Source organism: Dipodomys spectabilis, unplaced genomic scaffold (assembly GCF_019054845.1).
Source record: "Dipodomys spectabilis isolate Male_0828 unplaced genomic scaffold, ASM1905484v1 ptg000499l, whole genome shotgun sequence".
In the NCBI taxonomy this organism is placed as follows: Eukaryota; Metazoa; Chordata; class Mammalia; order Rodentia; family Heteromyidae; genus Dipodomys; species Dipodomys spectabilis.
Genome location: NW_024871176.1, coordinates 2,611,388 through 2,635,014, shown reverse-complemented (window position 1 = coordinate 2,635,014; position 23,627 = coordinate 2,611,388). Strand labels below are relative to the sequence as shown.

Sequence of the window (23,627 nt, the reverse complement as noted above, 5' to 3'; positions counted from 1 at the left end):
TGGCCATCTGTGGGACACCTGAATTTACAGTCAACTCTGTCTGCAAGAAGCACCTCCCCAACTTTAAAATGCATAGAAATACCGTGCAGATGGGTGGGGTGGCGGGGGTGAGTAGTGAATTCTTAGTAGGTCTGGGGACAGAAATGGGGAATTTTTAACACATTCTCAGATGTTATGTCCCAGTGTTACTGGTCTACATGCCATCATTTGAACAGAAAAGGTCTGGGTCATGATGTCCAGGAGAAGTTTCTGTGGTGATGAAATGGCTCTGGATCTGGATCAAATCCAATATGGCAGCCACCTGTGGTTACTAAGCCCTAGCAGTATGGCTGACGTGACTAATTAAACTTGTGCTCTTATTTCATTTTAATTATTCTAAATGGCCAGATGTGGCTTGTAGCTACTGAATCAAGAGTAGAGACCTAGAGAGTCCCCCCAGGGATGGACTACAAGGTAGATAGTGGGGTCTGAGGGTTTGGGGCAAGAATTCTGGGAATTATTCGGGAAATGGAAAAGGTTTTCAGAGTCAAATCCTGTTAAGTCATTTGTGAGTAAGGAAAAGCCTTCCTTCCAGCTCTATTGGTCTTGCCTTTTCACTGGGAATGGCTTCTAATAACCACCCAGCCCAATCAGGTTGGCCCAGACACTCCCAGATGGCCTAAACCAGCAAACCTGAGCCAGAGACTTCTCCATGCTCACCTCCACAAGGCCAACTGACTGAACATGGCAAGAGCAGGATGGAGAGCACTCAGCCAGCACTCTTCTCATGGGAAGGGAAAGCAACGGATTGGCAGAAAGAGCAGAAGTGAAAATTGGAAGAACAGACAGGAATGAAAGAACAAGGGCTAACAATGAGGGGAGGTGAACTGCAGTATCAGAGACCAGCAGGAAAGTCTGGAAAATGAGGGGCAGGATAGAAGGTGTCTGAGGGAACGAAATGGAGTGAGAGAGTAGTTAAGGATCAGGAGGCATCTGCAATCATGCTGTCTGGGGCAACTACTGGTGGCATGCAAGAGGCTCCCAGCCCACCACTACCCGAGGGAAGCAAGGGTTAAATACTTACCTCCTCGGTGGATGATCAGGAGGTGACAGGGCGGGGCTTCTTTGGTGCATTTGTTGTGGCACTTTAATCTGAAAAAAAAAAAAGAAAAAGAAAAAGATGGATGGACAATGGATGGATGGAACAATGGGTGGGTGGATGGAAAAAGTAGTGGATAAGTTGGTGCATGAATGGATGGATAATGGATAGACGGAATGGGTGCTGAGGATGCATGAATGTATCAGTAGATAAGTGGGTGGGTGGATGGATGGATGAGAAAGTGGATGGATAAATGAGCTACCCCAAGTGGTTTGGAAAGTTCTTGGTATTGTGGGTACCCAGATGGGAAATGAGAAAGTTACAGCAAAGACTCATCTTTGGTAACCCAGATAATTAACTCTGGAGAGCAGCTGCTGCCACATACCCTCCTGGGTCCATCCTGAGAGTGGTCCCACAGTGGTGGCCATTTTTTCACCACTAGTGCCCACGTAGACTTCATGCCTCCAACTCATTTCCCCGACAGTCTGTACTCATCATCAGCATCATCATGGTTCTGACCATCACGTGACTTGAAGACTCACTAGTCTCCATTGCACAGATACAATTTCACTCCAGCTTTAGAGAAAGGAGCCCCAGGACTCTCAGCCTACCTCAGGGAATTAAACCAATGGGGATTCCATTTAATAGCTATGTTTTCAGGTTACCTTACAATGGAAAGGAATATTGATGTTTTTTCCATTCAGAATAGCAATATGCTTTCATCAATATACCTTTTTTTTCTGCCACTACTGGGGTTTGAACTCAGAGCCTCAGGTTTGCATGGCTTGCTTAGCTGGTGTTTTACTTGAGCCATGCCTCCAGGCCTGCATTTTGCTGGTTGCTTTAGCTATGGCATCTCTTGGGCTTTTCTGTCCTAGCTGGCTTGACTCTTACCTGTCTTCTAGTCTCTGCTTTCTTCCTCCTTCTTCCCTCCCCTCTACCTTTATACCATTGTCAGTTTTCTTCCAGCTCCATGAGAAGCATAAATAGGAGGATCACAGGCCAGACTAGCCTGAGCATAAATACCAAACCCTATTCAAAAAAATAATGAAAGCAAAACAGGCCATGGTCTGGCCTCAGCAGTAGAGCAACTACCTAACAAGCAAGGAGCCCTGAGTTCAAATCCTAGTACTGCCCCTCTTCTCCCCAAATAAAGGCAAAAAAGCAAAACAAAACAAAACTATAACAACAAAAAAAAACCTCTCAGTCTTGGGATCAAGCAGACTTGAGCTGCACACAGCTCTGACTTCTCAGTAGTATGAACAAGGGACCGTCAATCAGGAAAATGTCTGCACAGAGCGCACCTGCACTAGTAGAACTGTACTTTCTACACAAGGACTCTCTGAGTACACACGGGGATGTCATTCTACCCTTGTAGAGCCTGGACACTTGGAAAGGATTTATTTAGCGTTTTCATTGAAAACAGCCAATTTTTTTCAAACTTTCAAGCATTAATAGGATAAGCTTCAGTTATGGAGAAAAGTCGCTTGTGTGGAACGTCTTATCTCCCAGAGGGGCTGCTGGTGGAGGGAGACAAAGTAACACCATGCCCTCAGAAAACTGGGCATGAGAATTTATATCCAATACAAAACAATCCAGGCCTTCTTCCTGGTGTGCCCCCTGCCCATCCCCCGGATCTTCCGGAGGGAGCCTGGTGCCTCAAATATGCTGAATAGATACTGGAGACATGGTGGGAGAGCAGAGAAAAGCAAGGAAAGGGAGGAAGAGTGGGCAGAGGGGAAAAAATCAATTAAATATTGCTGATTAGGGATCTTTCTTTTTTTTCTGGAAAATGCTTTGTTTCTTGTAAACTGCACCCTCATTGTGTGCAGTGCACCCCATCCATTCCCTTCCTCCTCCTCAGCAGGGGGCAGGCACAGGGATTTAACCAAGGCACGGTGGATCTTCGGGAAGATTCCTGAGAATTACCACCACCACCACCACCACCACCACCACCACCATCATCATCACCACCACCACCACCACCACCATCGCCGCCACCACCACCACCACCACCACCATCACCATCACCACCACCACCACTACCATCACCACCACCACCACCACCATCACCACCACCACCACCACCACCACCACCACCACCACCACCACCACCATCACCATCATCATCACCACCACCACCACCACCATCGCCGCCACCACCACCACCACCACCACCACCACCACCACCGCCGCCGCCACCACCACCACCACCACCGCCGCCACCACCACCACCACCACCGCCGCCACCACCACCATCACCACCACCATCACCACCACCACCACCACCATCACCACCACCACCACCACCACCACCACCACCACCACCATCATCACCACCACCACCACCACCATCGCCGCCACCACCACCACCACCACCACCACCACCACCACCACCACCATCACCATCACCACCACCACCACCACCATCACCACCACCACCACCACCATCATCATCATCATCATAATCACCATCATCACCACCGTCATCTCCATCATCACCACGATCATCACCACCACCACCACCACGATCACCATCACCAATGTTACCATCATCACCACCATTATCATAACTACCACCATCACCATCATCGTCACTTTAACCAATGCCATCACCACCGTCACCACCACCACTATCATCGACATCACCTTCACCACCGCCATCATCACCATTATTACTACCATCACCCCCTCCCCACCCCCAGCAGCACTATCACTACACCAACTCACTTCAGCTTCCTCGTCTCTCACATACAACTGTAATTGGACTGTGATTTTTGCTTAGAATAGGTTTAAAATGCAGAAAAGGGACCGTTAATACCCATGATAATTATTGCAAAAAGCTGAAGTGTTTCTATTAATGGCAAAGTAAGTTCAAGATTCAAGCTGGTGATCTCTGAAATGCGCGCTCATAATTATATCCTGTCAATATCCTGCCTGTTGTACGAATTCCCAAAGCTTCCAGGAACTTGGCGGCAGCTGCAACATTGGCATTTGTGATTTCTCCAGTTTGCAAAGGTCGGAAGCAAGGAATGCATCCAGTGGCTCAGACCGATACAGGCAGACTTTACACTCTGATCTCCTAGCACTTGTGGCTGGCTCCATTTTTGCAAAACCAGGAATAATTCAAATCAAACATGGAATGATGGGTACAAGAACGCAGGTGAGGAGAACACAGGGCAAGGGAGGGAATTGAAAACTCAGCCAATCTGAGTGAAAAGGCCCCACAATATAACCAAACTGAGCAAGGAGGCATGGCTTATTTAAGTGCAAATTACTGAGGGGAGCAGTGGTGTGGAAAGAAGGAAATGTAAGCAAGTCCAGTCAGCTAGGGCAGCAGGGGCAAGGTTGGGGGAGGGTGGGGAGGGAACTGTGGAGATAGTGTTGAAGCATTCCTAGAAGAAACTAGAAAGCCCATCCTAGCTAATCCTGGCTGCCAGCACATCCCGAGTGCCCAGGGAAGCAACCACTGCCTCAGAAGTGGGTGGTAACCCGATGGAGCATGTACATGTATTTGCCTCTGCTACGTGACATGATCTGACATGGAAGCTTCTGGGCACTTGGGAATTTTAGTGCTAACTTTGGGAAAGTCCCAGGCAAAGTGGGGTATCTGGCCACCCTATGAGAGAATACAGCCCTATAATCACCACCCATAAATACAGGGTGAGAAACCCCATCATTCACTCTATACCTTTCCAGTGGGAAAAGTATAATTCACCCTAGAAGCTGCAGGTGTTTGCTGGGTGCGTCCATGGGGCAAGTGACTGGCACTGGCCTACTGACACTCAGTCATGCGCACTCCACTCCAATGGGGGCAATTCTGCAGCCCTGGGGGGCATCTGGCAACATCTGGAGACGTTTTCTGTTGTCACAACTAGCTATTAAGGACTGCTTAATGCACAGAATTGCAACCAGAATGATCTAGCTCCAAATACTGAACAGAGGCGAGGCTGAGAATTCCTGAGGTCTACCTTTAGCATATCTCCCAAGAAACCGTATGGTTTGGGAAAAAAAATCCCCAAGGAATACTGGAAAACAAGAGCCACAGCAAGGTGAGAAATATCCAGAACTTTCCAGAACCCCACTCTTGCTTCAACTCCCATAAGCCACTCTGCTTCCTGTGTTAAATGGTAGCCATTTATTTAAAGGTTTTGACCAAATCTCCAAGCCATGAATGTGACTGGGGCACTCATCTTCAGCATGCTGAGCGAGTACATCTGCCTCATTGTACATCAGAGAGGTTTAGTCATTTCCTCAAAATCACACGGCCAGGAAGTGGTCAGACTGGGGACCTGAGCTCAGCTCCTCCTGCCCCGAGTCTGTATCCCTGCGGTCCTTTTACTGCCATGAGCTGGGCTCCCTAGAAGCCTATGCTGAGCGTGGGATTCTTGCAAGGGATGTATTCAAGGAGAAACCCGTCCCGCTGTGAGGCAGCAAGGGTGCAAGTGGGGAGAAAAAGCTAAGTGGGATTTGGTTTCAGGTAATTCCAGAATCGGCTGGTCCTGCAGGGAGCTCTGCCACATAAATCGCACACACCGTGGAGCCAGTCTGCCTCGAGGGATTTTTTTTCCAACCCTGCATTAGGGACCTGCCAGCCCCCAAACACCATGCAGGCCAAGGGAGATGAGCTCAACACCAAGGCATGGATGTGCTCACGAACATGGGCCAGACCCTGGATTCTCCCAAGGAGGGGGACCGCACCTCAGAACCTATGCTAATGTGCTTGCAACCAACCTGGACCTCCAGAGCTGGGGAGTCTCGGGACGCCAGCACCCCTGGCTACTGTTTCGCTTGCCCCTGCCCAGGAAGTGGCCATCGTGACCTCAGCATCCTCCCCCCCCTCCCCCCATGACTGAGGCCCACCCTCAGGATGAAGGCCAAAACTGCTTTCCCAGAGAGGAGCTGGAAAGTCAGTGGTCAGGGCAGAGCATAGTTTCAAAGCAGAATCAATCACCCTATCCCCGGTGCCTGATGGAAACCACTGCAAAATAAACTCCAAAAAGTCTCAAGTCCTGCTGCAAGCCTTTCCTCCCTGCCCTGCTTCACCTGCTAAATCCTTTTCCTTCACAAGGTCCTCAGGGACAGGCACCCTTGATGTGCATCCTACCCCATCCATGCACCCCACCAGGCTTCCTCTGTGCCAATATATTCTCCCTGTTGCCCAGTGCTCTCTGGATAGCCAAGTCCCTCCCTCACAGATGGAGGACAAGCAGAAAACAGCAGGGAGGCCTATTATAAGGGCCCGGAGCTCCAGACCTGGAGCTCCACAGTGCAACCCAGGGAGTCTGCCAAGAGATCCAGCTGCCACTTCCATCCAGTCCTGGGTGGGGCCTGGGCTCACCTTGGGAGCTGACCATGACTGTAAGCACACTAGGCCGGGCTGGCCACGCTTCTCAGAGCCAAGGCACAACCCACAACAGAGGCTGTGCAGCGCAAGAAAACAGCCAGACTACAGTGCCACTTCTCCGTGGTGGCTAGGAAGATCTTGCCTGTGTTTCTGTACTCTGCCTTGTACAGAAAAAATAAAATAAATACATCTTGGCATCGATTCTTTAGCTACAGCTTGAAGCCTCCCAAATCACTTCTGTGCATCTGTCTGCAAGAAATGAAGACTAAGGTACAAAGGTTCTCAAAGACCAAGACCTGAGTTTGCAGGAACTTCTGGAAGGACCTGGGAGCACAGAAGGAAGCAGATAACACATGCCTGAGGGCTGGGAAACCCACCAGCATCTTCCTGCAAAAGCAAACTTGAGCCAGCTGGATCCACAGCTATCAGACAATCCGTGGATTGTGCTGACACTGGACCGCTGCATTCGGCGCTTATGAACCTATCAGACGAAGACGCCTCGATTTCGATAACTGCAGATTGCTTTCTGGGCTTTAATTTCTCATCAGTTCATTAATCTCTCTATTCAGAACACCAACAAGACAGCTTGATGATAATTCCTCAGGAAGTGGGCACTAAGCTGAAGCAGGAGGGAAGGGGGTGGCTAGATGTGGAGAAGTTTCTGGTTTCCTGGGTGGAGGGGTACCCCAAAACTAATTAATTCTTCAAGTAGAAATCAGGTTAGCTTCCAGAGATTAAGTACTTCGAGTGAGCCAGGTACAAAAATAAACATGAAACACAGTGGTAAACTTGCTTGGTTTTCCTTTGAAACAAGCTAGCTAGGAAGCTATTACCCCCATGTTCCAAAGGAAGGTAAGCAATCTGAGGGATCACATACTAATTGGACTCAAATCTGGGCCTATCTGTCCTACAGCCTGGCTTCCCAATCACAGGCTATCTTTATGACTCATTACACAACTATTTATTGCATGAATTTCAGGAGAGATGAAGACAAACAAAAGCCAGATCTATACAGGGAGGCTCAGAGCAGAAAAACAGAGGAACTTGTACTTCTCCAAACTGGAGAAGTACTGATCATCCTCACAAAAACATCCAGCCAGACAGGAAGGCTTGATTTGGCTTTTACACTGCTACCTCTCCATCAGGCTGTGGCTCTCCCAAGTGGGGGCCTAGAACCGAGGCCTCCTAACCACCTGGAACTTGCAGGATGTGCAGACTGCAGAGATCCTGGAGCAGAGACTCCAGAGGAGTGCAGCCCACATTGCATCTGTGCTACAACCCACCAGCACGTTCTGTGCATGCTCAAGTGAGACCCACTGCTAGGTGTGGTGGTGCACACCTGTAATCCCAATACTTGGGAGGCTGAGGAAGGAAGACTGTGAGTTTGTTCTACATAGCAAGACACACTACCTCAGAAAACCAAAAGGTCGAGGACCATAATTTAAGAAAAAGAAATGTGGGGATCACTCAGCAGCTGGAGAATAACCAAATACAATTTCTAACTCAACTGTAGGGAGGCCTGAGGATGCCCCCAGCCCCCAAGTGCTTCTGGTCCTGGGCCTCTCCCATGCAATGGACAGTAGAGCCCAGTTCCTGCCACCCAGGGAGTCTCTGGCAAGCACAGAATGCTCTGGGCTAAAGGGATCACAAGAATAAATCATTTCCTGCCTGGGAGACTCAAATGTGCACCTCTGGCTGCTTTCGGGGACAGAAAATGACCTGGGCCACAGAATCCTGCATCTTAAATTCTCACTCTAGCAGGAGACCTTTCCTGACCTCTTTAATTCCTATTTTCCCTTCTCTACTTCCTCCTGTCTCTTAGTTTCTCAGCCTTATCCCTTCAAGACCTCCTTTAAGAACTTTACTTGGTTTACTGGCTGTGCACCTCCTGCCCACCCACCAGGACATGGATTTTGTCCCTTTAATTCCCCACTCCTCCCCAGTGCCTGGAAGACACCTTGGTACACAGTGTTTACAGATTACAGCTGAGCATTTCTAATCCCAAAATCTGAAACCCAGAATGCAAAACTTGGTGAGTGCCAACAGGACACCACAGGTGTCCACACCTGATCCCACAGTCAAAACACAGGTGCAGGGCTGGGCTTAGTAATACACATCTATAGTTCCAGCTAGCTAGCAGATAGGAGGATGGTGATCCAAAGCCAATCACAGCAAAGATCTAAGAAAACAAAAGACAAAACAAATCTGGAAAACAAACAATAACAACAACAACAACAAAAACTGACAGAAGGACTTGGAGGAGGTTGGGACATTTCCCATCCCTAGCATTTACTCAATCTAGCATATTCACGATCCAACTAATAAGTAGTTGTTGACTGAAACGAAGAATGGTTTAGGAGGTATCTCTGAGAAAGGGCCTCCCACTTCCTGCCACCTCTCCACAATGTACGTACACTACACTATCAGAGCAACGTGTCTCTAAGGGTCTTCACTTCCTGACCAGCATTTCTAGGGGCAAATTGGTGATCAGGGCAATCCCGCCACAGCTAGCTTTGAACTCTTCACCAGGTGAAGAGGGATGTTCCTGGCTACAACACTGGGCCAGTGCATTTCACTGAGTTCGTCTGACAGCCCTGTGGCCATGTGCCGATGGGAAAACTGAGGCCAACACAACAGACTTGAAAAAGCTGGAGTTCACACCCAAGAGTTCAGTGATGGAGCTGGGACCTAAACCTCAGCCCTGGTACCCTGGTAGTTCCAAATGCCTATGGATCCTGCAGCCAGCCCTGGCCCCTGTTGCCAGGCCCCCCTCCAGGGGTCACTGTGGGCTGTGGGGCTGCCAGACAATGCCTGGGCAGTGACTGTCTCCACCCATGGCTCCCTCAGAGCTGGAAGGAAACAATGCTCTGCTCTCCGCAATCAGGAAGCTCGAAGGGTTCAGCCTGACCTTCTCAGGCAGGTGAGAGATGACCAGGATGGCTATCCCACCCCTGTCTATCAGGGAGGAGCAGGGATGAGGGAGGCCCGAAAGGACCCGAAAGACAGACAGCAACCTCTGCCTGCTAACTGGGCAGAGCAAGGCCAGGCAGGAGTGCAAGGGGAATTCCTAGACTCTTCCCCTAAGGCGGAGTGAGTGCTGTTGGCCACTTTGCAGCGATGGGACCTGAGCGGATAGCTAATATACCTGGTGCAAGGAGCCAGAGCCAGCCTGGGAACTCAATGTGGGCGCTGTGCTGTCCTCGGCATGCTGGTTTGAGGAGTGCTTTACTGCCCCCCACGACAGATCTGATTATTAATTATTCCTCTCCCACAGATGAAACTACTGGGGACTTATCCAAGGCCACACAGGGACACAGAGGTGGGATTTGAACCCAGCTTAGTGTGATAGCTGAGCTCACACCTGGAGTGAGTTTTCTTTTGCTTCCCTCCCTCCCTTTGGTCAGCCATGACAGAATGGACATGGGGAAGGAGTGGGAAGAGGTAGCGGGGCTGGGTGGTCCAGCTGTCTAGCCAGTACGTAAGGACACAGTGACTAGAACAGGAGTTATGGAGTTTGGGTTCAAGTCCTGACTGCTACTTTCCAGCTATGGCTTTTCCTGGCTGAGACTCGAATGGTAATACTCCTTCAGAGAAGTGCCCTGAGGAGAGAAAGCAGGGAGACGCAAAGGCCCCTACCAACTCCAAGAGCCAGGAATCAGCAAACCACACAGGACTAGGCTGGTTTTTCTACATCAGATTTTGCTGGAATAAGTTCATTGCTTTGTGCCTACTTTGTCTAGGAATGTTCCTGAGCTGAAGAGGCTCGGCTAAGAAGCTGCCATGCAGATTCCTCCACTAATGGGCTGCAAAACTTCAAATACTGACAGTGTGATTTGTGGGAGGACAGGCTTGCCAGCCCCTGATCCTAGACAATCCGAGCATGGAGCTTCCACGTGTGCCGGCCCAGTGTTCTGTGTTCCCTACTATGTTCTGTCAGTGGGGATTATGACCCAGAATCACCCAACCCCCTCTGCACTGTCCTCTTCCCCCGCCCGAATGTTGAATGTCTAAAGTGGACCAAAGGACTCTCTCAAAAGAAAGCAACCTCCCAGGCTCTCATCAGGTGCTGCACGTGCCTCGCTGACGGCAGGTGCTTCGGAAAGTCCCTTCCAAGTACAGCCACTTACTTGCAATTTTTACATTTGAGACCAAAAAGCATCCCCTTTCCACAGACCGTACACGTCTGAGACATCCAGTACTTGGTGGAAAACCTGTAGAAGAGAGACAGAAATGTTTCAAGGAGCAGAGGATAGCAATCAACCAATCTCTAGGAGGACGCCCTTGAGTACTGGAATCCAATCCTGCTTCCTCCAACATCGGTGACTCTCTTCCTCAAGTTGCTTAAACTGCTGGACCCTCCGTCCCTTCACCTGGATGGCCACAGTGTTGGCCTCATGGGTTGTCAGGAGGATTAAATGAAGTCATGCGTGCCTAGGGCTTTCCCCAGGGGCCTGGCACCAAGTTAGTATTGGACGGATTAATCGGGTTATGAATATCTTACAAACTTGAACATTTATAATAGATGGCCTATTTCATTCATTAGACAAAAACTGATGAGGGGTCTTCTACTCTGGGCCAAGTTTGGTTTCAGAATAGAGGAATGGAGCCCAACTATTGGAATGAAGGAGTCCCCCAAAAGGGAAAGCCTTTGACCATCAGCTCCCCTACCTCTCAAACTGCAAACAGAGTTTAGCAATCTCCCAGGGAGCCCTATTACCAGTGTGGGTAGGAACCCATTTGATTAACTCCCAGACAAGGCTGCTGGGTGCCTTCTATCCCCAGATCCCATTGGGAGGAGGCAGCAGCAAGCCAAGCAAGGCTCCCAGGAAAAGGATTGAAGGTTGTCAGGTCACAGTTAATTTTAATTTTCAATTTGTGCCACCGTCGGCAGGAGTCGTATCTAATCTTCACCGCTTCCAGTGTCAAATGGGAAATGGGAAGTGATTACATAACTTGGAGGCAGAGAATTTTGAGGGAAAGGCAGCCTCTCTTGGCTGTACCATCATGGCAATCTGGGTCAATCCCTCTCCAAACAGAACAAGCTGGAGCCTGAAGACTCCACAGCTAAGCAAATATAGTGGTATGCTGAGCAGAGCCCCCAGTTCTGGACTTGTTGGGCCCCCTGAGCAGGGCCAAGGAGTATAACAAGAGTCTGTTCTGTGGAAGGCAGCAGCTCTCAGGAATGGCACGGGGCAGCTATTCTCCCAGCAGCCAGAAGAGCGGGGATAGAGCACAAGTGTACATGGTGGGGGGGGGGGGTGGGATAAGGGGGGGAATTCCCTTTCCAACCCTGGCCTGTCCCCAGGGTCAGCTCTCTCCTTGTTGCCTGGCTCTGGCTGAAGTGACTGCTGAGAGAGAATGGGATTTTAATTTGGTTTCTTCACCAAGGCTGGGCTGAGTACCCATCTCTAGCCCCTGACATGAAGCCCAAGGAGAAACACAGAGCGACTAAAGATGAACAGACCACCTCTACGAACCCAGTCCCAAGTCTCAGATGACCTGGTTGCTCCCTCTTAGCTCTGCATAAATACAGAAACTGAGGCACTAGCAGGTTCCAAAGCCTGGGGGTGACCTCTATCTAGGAAATGACCTTAAGCTAGGATATAGATGGCAGGAGTAGGGCCAATTCATGGATGAAGATAAATCAGGGCCAATCCTGGGGTGTGGCTGAGGCAGAGATGAAACTAAGCCAGGGGTGTGGCCAAGTTAGAAACACAGCAGACTCAGGGATGTAGACAATTCAGGAGCATGGCCAGTCCAGGAGCAAAGCTCAATAGGGGGTGTGGCTAATTCAGGGGTGTGGCTGAGACAGAATGTGGCCAATCCAGAGGCCAAGCTCAATCGGGGATGTAGACAATTCAGGGTTGCGGCCAATCCTGAAGCAGAGCTCAATCAGGAGTGTGGCCAGTCCAGGGGCGTGGCTAAGCCAAGGGCGTGGCCGACCCTGGGTGCTGTGGGCAGCCTACACGGTGAAGACCTCGTGTTTGCTCCTCCTCTCTGCAGCTCACAGCCTGACCACAGGCATCTATCACATATTTCTCACAGCTTCCTCCAATTTTTCTCATTTGAGGTTTGACAACTATCCTGTCAACATACTTCTTTCAAAAGCCGCTGACAAGATGCCACTCCAGTGAGGGTGACCTCCAGCTGTGGCTATGTCTCCACCCCTGGTGTGTCCCTCCCCCAGTTGGGATCCCTGGGGACTGTCACAGTCTGTTGGCTGAGTTTCCTCTAGGTGGACAGCGTTCTGGAGACACAGGCCTTACATCCTGCTCAGTGTTGCAACACTGACACAGAAACACCTAGAGGAAAGAATCCATGCATGGGACCATCAGCTGGCTCACAGAGGCCTCACAGCATGGAACACCCTCAGCTGTCTGGCTGAGCCCATAGTGGTTCCCCCTCCCCCCAAGGCCTCAGTTTCCTTATCTATCAAATGAGGGTGATCATATTCATCCCAAAGAGATCGTAAGGCAATGGGGCAAACCACAGAAAGTCAGATGTGGGAAAGGGTACTAAGCAACTTGTTATAAGGGCAGACTAGTAGTAGCTAAAACCCACTCCCAACAAAGGCAGGTATAACCCTGGGGAAGTTATCCTATCACCCTGCCAGCAGCAGCCCCAGCCTGCCTCCACCTCAGGAGAGAATAAGCACCAGGGTCCAGCCCACAACCTTGTATTTCCTGGGTAAGAATTACCCAAAATTAGGACCTAAAGCAACAGCATTTACTGTTCATTTACTATGTGCCTGTGAGAAGCACTTTGTGTGTGTGTGTGTGTGTGTGTGTGTGTGTGTGTGTGTGTGTGTGTGTGTATTAACTCACTTAACTTTCATAACTATCCTGGAGGTAGGAAGACTTACTTGATGAAAAAGAGAAAGCAAACAACTTTCTCAAAGTTTCAAAGCTTTTTCACTCTGAATTTGGTCTTTTGTAGCTTTTTTCCCCCCCCAGGGCTGAGGACCAAACCCAGGGCCTTGCGCGCACTGGGTGGGCTAAACCCCCCAGCCCCCTTCACTCTGAATTTGGAACATAGGCAGTGACTCCAAAGCCTGGTGACTTTGACGAAAGGCAAGCTTGTGAGAGGCGCTGGTCTCAGACCTCTAGTTACCATGGTAATGAAGGAGCTGGGGCCAAATATTCTGTCCTACCTCGCCCACCCATGCCCGGGTTTACAGGTGCACACAGGCAGCCTACCTGTGTTTGATGGAGTTGCCCAGGTCTCTGCGGGGAATCTGCGGGGACCAGCGCGGCACTGACAGTGTGTCTACAGAGAGAGAAGAGTGGAGGAGAAAGGCTTGTTACACCGTGGTAGGGGGCTGCCAGGCTCTGGCCGAGCCCTGGGACGAAAAGGAATGATGGCCGGACACCTTCACCTGCTGAAGGCACCAGCAGCAGAATACTGTTACATCCACAACTGCAAGGCTCCCTGGGCAGTACAGCCAGAAGATGCCTTATGAGAAACCAGCTGTAGAATGAATAGAATCAGCCATCACTTCCATTTACGGAGGATGTAGCAGGTGCCACGCATGTGCCCATGAGTCACAGGAACCGCAGTCGCACAGTGCAGCCTACATCCTCAAAACCACCACAGGAACGAAGGTGCCAGCTCCCCCACTGCACGGATGGGGATACTGAGCCTGAGAGAGGGCAAGTCCCTTGCTCAAGGCCTTGTCTAGCAGCAGCACATCCTGGCTAGAGGGACTTGACAGCCTGCATCCTGGTGAAGTTGTGTGTAGCCATTACCAATGCCCACAAGGCCAGCCCAGTCTCATTTCTGCCAGAGTTGTGCAACTCATGAAATTAACTCTTTAACATCTTATAGTGAATCCACTGAAGTGCTTATTTCAAAAGTGAACTCTAAGCCAGGCATGGTAGGTGATACACACCTATAATCCCAGCACTAGGAAGAGGCCGAGACAGGAGGACTGAGAGTTCAAAGCCAGCCTGGGCTGCACAGAGGCCTCGTCTTTAAAACAAAGCAAAACAAAACAAAATGAAACATTAAAAAAATCCCCCCAAGCTTTATCTCTCTGTTCGTTTCTAGCTCTTCCTCTTGCTCTTCTTTTCTAGCTCTGTCTGCTCTCTCTCTGCTCTAGCTCTTTCCTCTCTCTCTTTCCCAGCCACGTGGAGTGCCAACCTTGCCTGGTCCCAGCATCTCTCTGTTCGTTTCTAGCTCTTCCTCTTGCTCTTCTTTTCTAGCTCTGTCTGCTCTCTCTCTGCTCTAGCTCTTTCCTCTCTCTCTTTCCCAGCCACGTGGAGTGCCAACCTTGCCTGGTCCCAGCAGGTCTACTGAATAAACCTACCCCTTACCTGAAAAAAAAAAAAAAAAAAAAAAAAAAAAAAAAAAAATCCCCCCAAAACCAGAAAACTGTATTACTCTATCCCATTTTCTATTGGCTGTAGTTACACTGTTAGCTAACTTCTTTTAGTATGTGCCATTTAATGTCATACCAGAATAGTGGATGAATGAATGGATGGATAATGGGTGGATGGATGGAAAGACAGACGAACAGGTAAGTGGATGCAGAGATAATGAATGGGTGGGTGGATGGATGGAGAATGGTAATGAATGGGTGGATAGATGCGTAAGTGGATGGATAATTGGTGGATGGATGGATGGATAATGGATAGCTGAGTGGGTAGAAGGACAGATAGGTAGATGAAAATGGGCGGATAGATGGAATGACAAATGAGAGTGACAAAGAAGGAATAACCCATGCAGCCTTCACAATAGGCGTCTCCCTATGTGGTCATTTCTTGCACGTTCAGTGTGAATGCCAGTGGGCTGCGCTGTCACTCTGTCCGTCGGTGGTTCAAGGTCTTGCGCAGACCCTGGCTCCAGCCCCAGCTTCTCTCACTGTCTGGCCATCTGCACCAGCCTCTCCTCGGCCCCGGAGGCCCCCGAGGCGAGATGAGAGCAGAAATGAACTCCTATGCCGCCTGTGAACTCGAGCTGCGCGGGGGATGGGGCTCTCTTCCCAGCAGATGGATGGTGTGGTCTTGTTTCAGGGTTGCAGACGCCCCTCGTTTTTCACAGCTATTGTTATGGAACAGAGCAGGGAGGGAGGGAGCCGGCATGTCAGGACCCATCAGGAGCATTTAACCCCAGTCCACTCATTCTCTCTTCTGTCTGGTGACACTGTCGCCAGCCATCTGAAAGCTGTTTCCCGAGACCCCAGTGGTGCCCCTGGAAAGCGGGAAACCTTTCTAAGACAGCTAATGATTCTCTGAGCCCAAAAGGGCAGAGAAAACTCAAGAAACAGACAGCATGACATATCAATCACCATCACAGCCTGTGGAATTTCCTCCAGCTTAACCGAAAAGCAAAACTCATCAAAGCCCACTTCCCCCATGTTTTAGTTTCTGAGAGTGACAACAACAACAAAAAAAAGACAAGAGAGAAAAACAATTCAAATATATTCTTGTTCTAATTCCTGCCTCCTCAAGGAGCTGATACAGGAGGTAGAGCAAAGACCTCACCTGTGACTGCCACTCCCATGCCGGGGAAGGCACAGCTTTCACATGAAACTTCCAGCAAACCAGAGGCACAGCCGGGAGCTGGTGGCTCACGGCTGTAATGCTACTCAGGAGGCTGAGACCTGAGGATCATGGTTCAAAGCCAACCCGGGTAGGAAAGTCCATGAGACTCTTATCTCCAATTAACAACCAGAAAACCAGAAGTGGCGCTGAGGCTCAAGTGGTAGAGCGCTCACCTTGAGCTGAAGAGCTCAGGGACAGCGCCCAGGCCCAGAGTTCAAGTCCACAACTGACAAAAAAAGAAAACACCACCAGAGGCACCAAATGCCTCTCGTCTCATGAGCCACTCGTACTGCCTGACTAGGGCGCTGTGTTGAGAAGGATGCTGAGGCTCCCCAGGAAAGCACATAAGACCATTAGTAATGTCTGCTGTGAGTGAAGACCCAGGTAACACAGCAACAAATCTGCCTACCTTTGCAGAAGCAAGGGCTACATTCCACCTTTGCACCCCCACCTCACAGCACAGTGCCTAGAGCCAAGTGTACACATAGTGTACATGCATGCAAAACCAGGACTATTGTCATAGAAACACAGAGTACACTGCTCCCTCCATATGTGCATGGTGCCATGCTGTGCCTGGAAATTCTGCCCATGGGAAGCACTAAAAGTGCTACCATTTGTCTCAGGCACAAAGGGAGACAATATTTCAGACAGGTGCAGCGATCTAATAAAGGTCATAGACAGCCAAGTACCATTGCCCCATGCCTCCCAGAAGCCTCAAGGCTCTCAGCTAGAGGAACATTGCTTCCTTACTTGGCAATGTCTGGGGGATATCTTGGGGTATTGCACTGTGCGGGGGGGGGGGGGGGGTGGAGTGTGCATGTGCGGGGGGTGTATCCTAGAATCTAGTGAGGGATGGCCAGAGAGGCTGGTTCAATATCCTGAAATACACAGACATACCCCCTCCTCCCATCCTCAAATGGCTCAAAATGTCAGCCAAGACTGAAAATTCCTAATTCTTAGCCAGGCACTGATGGCTCACACCTGTCATCCTGGTTACTCAGGAGGCTAAGATCTGAGGATCATGGTTTGAAGCAAGGTCTAAGCAAGAAAGTCTGTGAGACACTTAGCTCCAATCAACTACCAAAGATACAGAAGTGGAGCTGTGATTCAAGCGGTACAGCACCAGCCTTGAGTGAAAATGCTCAAGGACAACCCCCAGGTCCTGAGTTCAAGTTCCAGAACTGGCACAAAAATTTTTAAAAATAAGGAAAAGAATTCCTGATTCTCTAACTAACTCCTCCCTAAGCACCATCATGACCACTCACCAAAACAATCAGCAACACCAAACAGCAGCTGGAGCTGCAGAGGACTGAGAGCACAGAACAGACCCTTCGGACAGGGTCCACACGACCCGGATTCTATTCTCAAGGGCAGCGCCCTTCCAGAAGAGCACACAAGATCAAGCAGGGTGGTTTGATCTCCCTTCCCAGTGGCTTCTGTCAGCTACATCACACATCAAGTATGGTCTCCCAGCCTCAAGTCCTCAGAGCTCTATGTGGGCGTGCAGACTTGAACATGAACAGCCTTGCTTTACTTTCTTTGGGTTTCAATTTACTCCTGGAAGCCTTAAGAGCAAAGAGAACCTATTGGAAAGGAGAACAGAGAGATAATCCATGAGAATCGAGGACTTCTCTTAGCAGAGAAGGAGAATCACATTTCCAGCAATTTAACCAATCCTGAGACTGCTGTTAAACAATCAAAGCACTTATTAAAATGTCTCTGTGCCCACACAGAAGCCCTTTTCTCTCCCTCGTTTTCTGTTAAGAAGTCCTGCAGACATGGACGCAGGATGCTGCACATCCCAGCTGCCTGTGGGCTTGGGGGGAGAGTCACAGACATTTCTTCTTAAATATTTTCATTTCCAGTGCCTAGAATGATAAAGCAATGGATGCAGGAAGGTTTCTTCTTCTTTTGCATGAGTCTACAGATGTCTCTGCCCTCTCAAAAATGAATACTTCGCAACACAAGGGGAATAACCTAGCAGCCTGGCCTTGGTAATCACCTTGGTAGTCAGAAAGACACACAGAACTCCTACCAGAAGAAACCAGTGTTAAACAAACCTAGCAGCCTGGCCTTGGTAACCACCTTGGTAGTCAGAAAGACACACAGAACTCCTAACAGAAGAAACCAGTGTTAAACAAACCAAGTGTCCATACGATGTTAAGCTTTATAATGAAAATCTCAGACTCTGTCTTGCTGAGTCTAAAGTCAGGCTAATAAAGTGAGGTGGGCACTGGGAAAGAACACAGAAGTGTGAATACAAAGACATCAGGTAAAACTTGGTGATAAGGAACTGAAGGCAGGGGAAGAGAAAGAAATGGAGAAGATCTGGGTTACCAGTGGCTCATGCTTGTCTACCTTAGCTACTATATGGGAGGCTAGAAATGGGAGGAATGTGATTTGAGGCTAACTTGCACAGAAAACTTCATGAGATTGCCCTCTCAACTGTTATCTGGGCATAGTGGTGCATACTTGTCATCCCAGCTGGGACAGGAAACCACAAATAGGTGGATGAAAATCAAGGAACACACACACACGCACACGCACACACACACACACACACACACACACACACACACACACACACTTAGAGGTGTAGACTGTAAGTAGAGCAACAGTTCTGCAAAGCACTCAGTTCAAACCCCAGCTGCAAAACAAAAAGAAGAAGAAGAAAAGTGGGAAGAAGAAAAATAATCACAGATCTGTTTTATGTTCGGTCTTACCCAATCCTAAACATTATTTCAAACCAAGCCAGTCCAATAGCATTATGTGACATATTAATTCATCTCCCAATCTGATGGAGTGCCAGCCATTATCATTTGCCCTCACTCCAACCACAGAAAGTCAAGAAGTTAGACCATTTGTTGAAAGCAAGTAAAAGCCAGGACTTGAATTCTGAATTCAGGTCACAAAACCCAGGTCCAATAAACAACAGCCAGTCTGTCTGTGTGGTTTTGAGCCACTAGGTTTGTGGTCTTTTGTTGGAAGAGCTGGAAGAAACTATCTGGCCCCTGTGTTGTGCCAGACATGGTTTTAGGAACTGAACAGGTGACAGGAAAATATCACCACGTTTTGAGTTTAGAGTCTAGCAGGAGAATCAGAAAGTAAATGAGCCAACAAACGCCAGCCTTTTAGGAAAAGGAAACAGTACAGATGTGGGGGTCCTAAGACAACAGAGACTTTGACTATGTGTTAGACCAGAGGCCAGATGTTGTGCTGGACCTTATGAATGTAAGAGCTCCCTCTGGTGGCTGAGAGGAGTCAACCCAGCAGGGTAATGGAGAAACAGACTGGAGCTTCCCCAACCAGGCCACTTTCCACCTCCCACCTCTACCCTGGCCCAGACTTGTCCAGCCGTCACAATCCCACAGCAGCCCCCAATTAAAACTCCAAATCCTTCGCTCCACACTCACTGGAAAAGCAAAGGCAGGGCTAGTTGATGCCATAGCTGTGTCCCTTTCATGACATCAAAACATGTTTCCTCTCTCTGATGTAAAGGAGAATTTTTTTTTAAATTGGAGTATACGCCAGGGCCCAGGCTGGTCTTGGGGGGACAATTCCTTAGACATTTCCAAGCCCCAGGGGAGGGAAAAAAAAGGTAACCATGAGAAGATGGCAAGATAGGTTTTTTTTTTTAAATAATTATAATTTGTCTATTGTGGAGACTCAATCAGGACTGAGAGATCGTTGGGAAAGGGTCTCTCCCCAGCTACTTCAGAATCTACTCAGGGGATAAAATGTGGTGTTGAGTGGATAAATGAATGATGAATAAATTAACACACCAATGAAGAAATAAGTTCTGACCAGAACTGTTAAGCTCCTTGCTGAACTTACAGGCTGTGCATCATGTTACATATCTGTAATCCCAACTAGTCAGCAGGCGAAGGTAAGGAAGATCTAGACTGAGACTAGATCAGGTAAAGGGCTCAGTGAGGCCCAGAGTTCAATCCCTAGCGCTGCTAAGTAACAAATGAACAAATAAAACAAGAGCCTTACCTTCCTGGCCTGTGGGGATCTTAGGGATACTCGGTGTGGGACTTGGAGCAAAGCCAACAGATAACCCCCCAGCCCCACCCCTCCCCCGCCAGATACTCTCCCAGGTGGGGGAAGGACAGACACATCGCCTCTATTTCACCAATCTGAGCTGTGAACATTCTCGGCTGAGTGACAGGACCTCGAGCTCCAGGCTCGTCGTGCAGGTACACGGGAAATGGTAGTGTCTGCTCCTGGGCTGACTGAACTGAAGGGACGCCACGGGCAGAGCATCCGGCCCTTGCGGGCCCAGGAGCAGCACCTGGCTCCCCTCACCATGCTCAGCCACCGTGCAGAGGTGCCTTGTAGCAGCAGTTCTTCATTAAATCCACGCAACTTCGGGGGGCTGGCACCCCCAGTTTACAAAGCACACAATACGACAACTAAATAGTTAGCTAGCTAGTATCTGCCAGACTTGCAAGTCCATCCTAGTATCTTATAAAACTCTGGGCTGGCTTCCTAGCCCCGTGTGGAGACCCCCTTTTGAGACAAATGCAAAGATAATTTGCAAAACCAAGCCTTCCTGGAGGAAGAGAGATTGAGAAGCTGTTAGTGGCCATCTCCAAGGCAGAAAGCTCCTTGGATGTAAGAGCCAGTCACCTTCTCCTCTAGTGTTTCCATGGAGATAACGGCCTCTGAGCACACAGCACTATCACCTTCAGCAGGAAGCACTTACTGGGCGCCTACTGTATGCCGTGACCTACACTGTGGGATTTAAATGAACTATTCCTTTTCATCTCCACAGCCCTGTGCAGGCAGGCAAACGGGTCTGAGCTAGGCCAGTGGAGCCCGAGCTTATCCCCAAAGATACCCTAAGCTCCACACTGTCCTTAAGCTTCCAGCCGAGGGACGTGAGGGACTCTGTATGAGCTCAGCTTAGCTGTGGTCATATCAACTAGCGATTCTTGGAGCCCCAAAGATACTCAAAACTAATAATACTTCCACGGCTCAACGTTTGAGGGCCATGAGCCGGTCACTAGCTAAAATCCTACTGATTTAGCCATCACACCGAACTTAGCATCGACTGAAGGCACTCACCACGTGATTCATGCCGCAGCCAAGAAATCTGTTTGCTTCAATATCCAACTCAAATATATCCAGCCCGGAAGTGTTTTAATTACAGGATGCCTCTAAAGGTCACAGCCCTATGATGGCTTAGGGTCAAAAATCAAGTTTCTTTGTGGATTTGGGCATAACTTTCTTCCAGAGACCTCAAGCGTACACATCGTTACCCAGGGCCTTGGGTGGCCAAAGCAACAGATGGATCTGAAGCCATACCATGAGCCATTGGTCTGGGAGTGGGAGCACTGCGGTGGCGGGGGGGGGGGGGGGGGGGGGGGAGGCCAGTCAGTGTACATGTGGGGCTTGGCTGTGAGTGTGGCCTGCCTGTGGGAGGCAGGGCAGCCTCCACTTCCCAGTAGACAGCGCTTCCGGGCCCCCGGTGCAGCGTGGGAGAGAGCGTGAGACGTGAAGTCGCAGCTCTGTGACAAATATAACCTCTGCCACTTAGGAACTGTGCGGGCCTCGGCCATCTTGACTTCCCTAAGCTTCACTTTGCTCCTCTTCAAAAAGGGGATTGTGATCCCTCCCTCCTTAGGAGAGAGGCGATCTCATGAGGACAGGGCTTTGTGGGGGGCCTGATGGAGCCTTGTGATTATTGGTTTTGTTGTTGTCATCATTAGTCTGCCTCTAGAATTAACACGCCAGTTAGCACACTGCACAGCTCTCCATGGCCTGAGATTTAGAGCAGAGGCTGGCAAACTTGACCCTGGGGTCAAATGCAGCCCGCCCTCGGGTTCAGTAAACACAGTTTGATTGGCATACGTGTTCCCCCTGCCCCCCCACTTTGCTCAGCAATACCGTCCGTGCCTCTCACTGTGAGAGCAGCTTGAGTATTGTGACAGAGACGATCTGCTCATAAAATAATAATTACCTGGTCCTTTACGGAGAAAGCATGCTAATGTCTAATTTAGAGTAGGGAAACTTGTTTTATTTGGCTAATTGGCAGAAAGATTTTTTTTTTCCCTTCTGTGGAGTCAGAAGACCTGGTTCAAGACCCACCTTGACCACTTTACCTGTTGAGAATTCTTTGGACAAATGACCTGCAGCCTTCAATCCAAACTATGTAGGAGCACTTCATATCACCCCTCTGTTCGCACAGTCTTAGTACCCTCTGACTGAGTCCTAGCACTTTCCTCCCAAAGGGTGTTGCTGTTTGATTTCCATTTTGCAGAAGACAGCTGCCAGGCAAGGGAGGGTTTGAAGGATGCTCAGTGACAATGCTATCCCCTTTGCTGTCTCTAGAATATTCCAGGAGGCCATGCCCCTGTGGCAGGCCATGCTAAAAAGTCATATCAACTCCTAGGGCAGAGGAAGAGGAAAATGAACTCTCACTGCTTCTGCCTGAGTTTATTACTGTGACTTGCGTGTTGTCACTTTATCAAAGTGGAGAGCGACCTGAAAGATATGTGAATGACAACTGGAGGGAGGTGGCGGTCATGGCTGAAGGGGTAGAGGACCTGTTCTTCTGGGAATGTTTCTAGTAGAAGATGGGTGGGCAGGGAGGGCACTGAGCAAATGCCAGGTGAGAGAAGGGCCAGGAATGTGCAGAGGCAGTGAGAAAAGCTTACAGGAGAGCCATCTCCTGGGACCCCTGGCCCCACTCTGATTAGAAGATAAACCAGACAACTTCGGGATCTAGTGGGGAACAAAGAAAACGCACTGATTCTAATATTCCCCATTCAAAACCATTGCTCCCTTTGAAAAAGACCCTCACCACCTGGCCTCTGAGCCCAGGCTGGTATCTGCCCAGTGGGAGCCACCTTTATCATAAATCAAACCCGGGGATGGGGGAGAGCATCTTTTCTCTCCTGGCGAGCAATGTGGACCCAGAGTCATCACCTGTGATTTATTTTACCCTTTCGGTAGGCATCAAATAAATTCCTCCACCAGGAAAGAAAGAGAAGCGGCTGTGGTATTCAATTACATTTTATCATCTGCTCATCGCTGAATTTATTCAAGCGTATCAAGAATTTTTAACCCTGCCACCAAACAATGGGAGACCTGTGTCACAGGGGGGTTTGTGCTCCTTGCAGGGTGATGGATGGCCAATCCAAGGTCTCTGCAGTAGGAAGGGGGGATACACGCAGGAGATGGGGGGGGTGCTGTGGTGGCTGAGGGGGTGGGAGATGTAAAGGAGTAAACTATGAGATGACCCCCCTCCCCGCCCCGGCCTGGAGAGGGGAGTACCATGCTGAGGCAGCAGAGTAGGAAATGGCCTTTCTTCTCTCGCCTTCCTTTCCCTGGCCCAAAGCAGCAGCAGCCCACCTTCCCCTTGCTACCCTTTCACTGCTAAACCCTGAGAACAGGAAAGGAAAGCCCCGAAATGCCAACTGCATTTTACATAATGAGGTAATAAATTGGAAACACATCATCAAAGGGGAAATCACTTGTTAGCCATCTAGAGATGCAGAGGAGTTGTTAGGACAATGAGGCTGCCTGGGTCTGTCTGGAGATGGCCTTGGGCACTTGGGGAAAAACAGGGGCCTTGCTAAGGGGCTGTTGGTGGCATCATGGGAGGGGGAGGGGGAGGGGGAGAGGAGGAAAGGGAAAAAGGGAAGGTCTCTCC

At 49.5% G+C, this 23,627-nt stretch overlaps 1 protein-coding gene across 1 annotated transcript in view; it reads right to left on the bottom strand.

The window, feature by feature from the left end:
• Ksr2 (kinase suppressor of ras 2) overlaps positions 1-23,627 on the bottom strand; it is a 197,574-nt gene that overhangs the window by 57,768 nt on the left and 116,179 nt on the right. Inside the window, exons 6-9 of the mRNA XM_042669592.1 lie at positions 13,622-13,691; positions 10,553-10,636; positions 1,064-1,131; positions 963-972 (exon numbers count right to left, since the gene is read on the bottom strand). Of these exons, the coding sequence (XP_042525526.1) occupies positions 963-972; positions 1,064-1,131; positions 10,553-10,636; positions 13,622-13,691 (232 nt within the window). The remainder of the gene's footprint in view (positions 1-962; positions 973-1,063; positions 1,132-10,552; positions 10,637-13,621; positions 13,692-23,627) is intronic.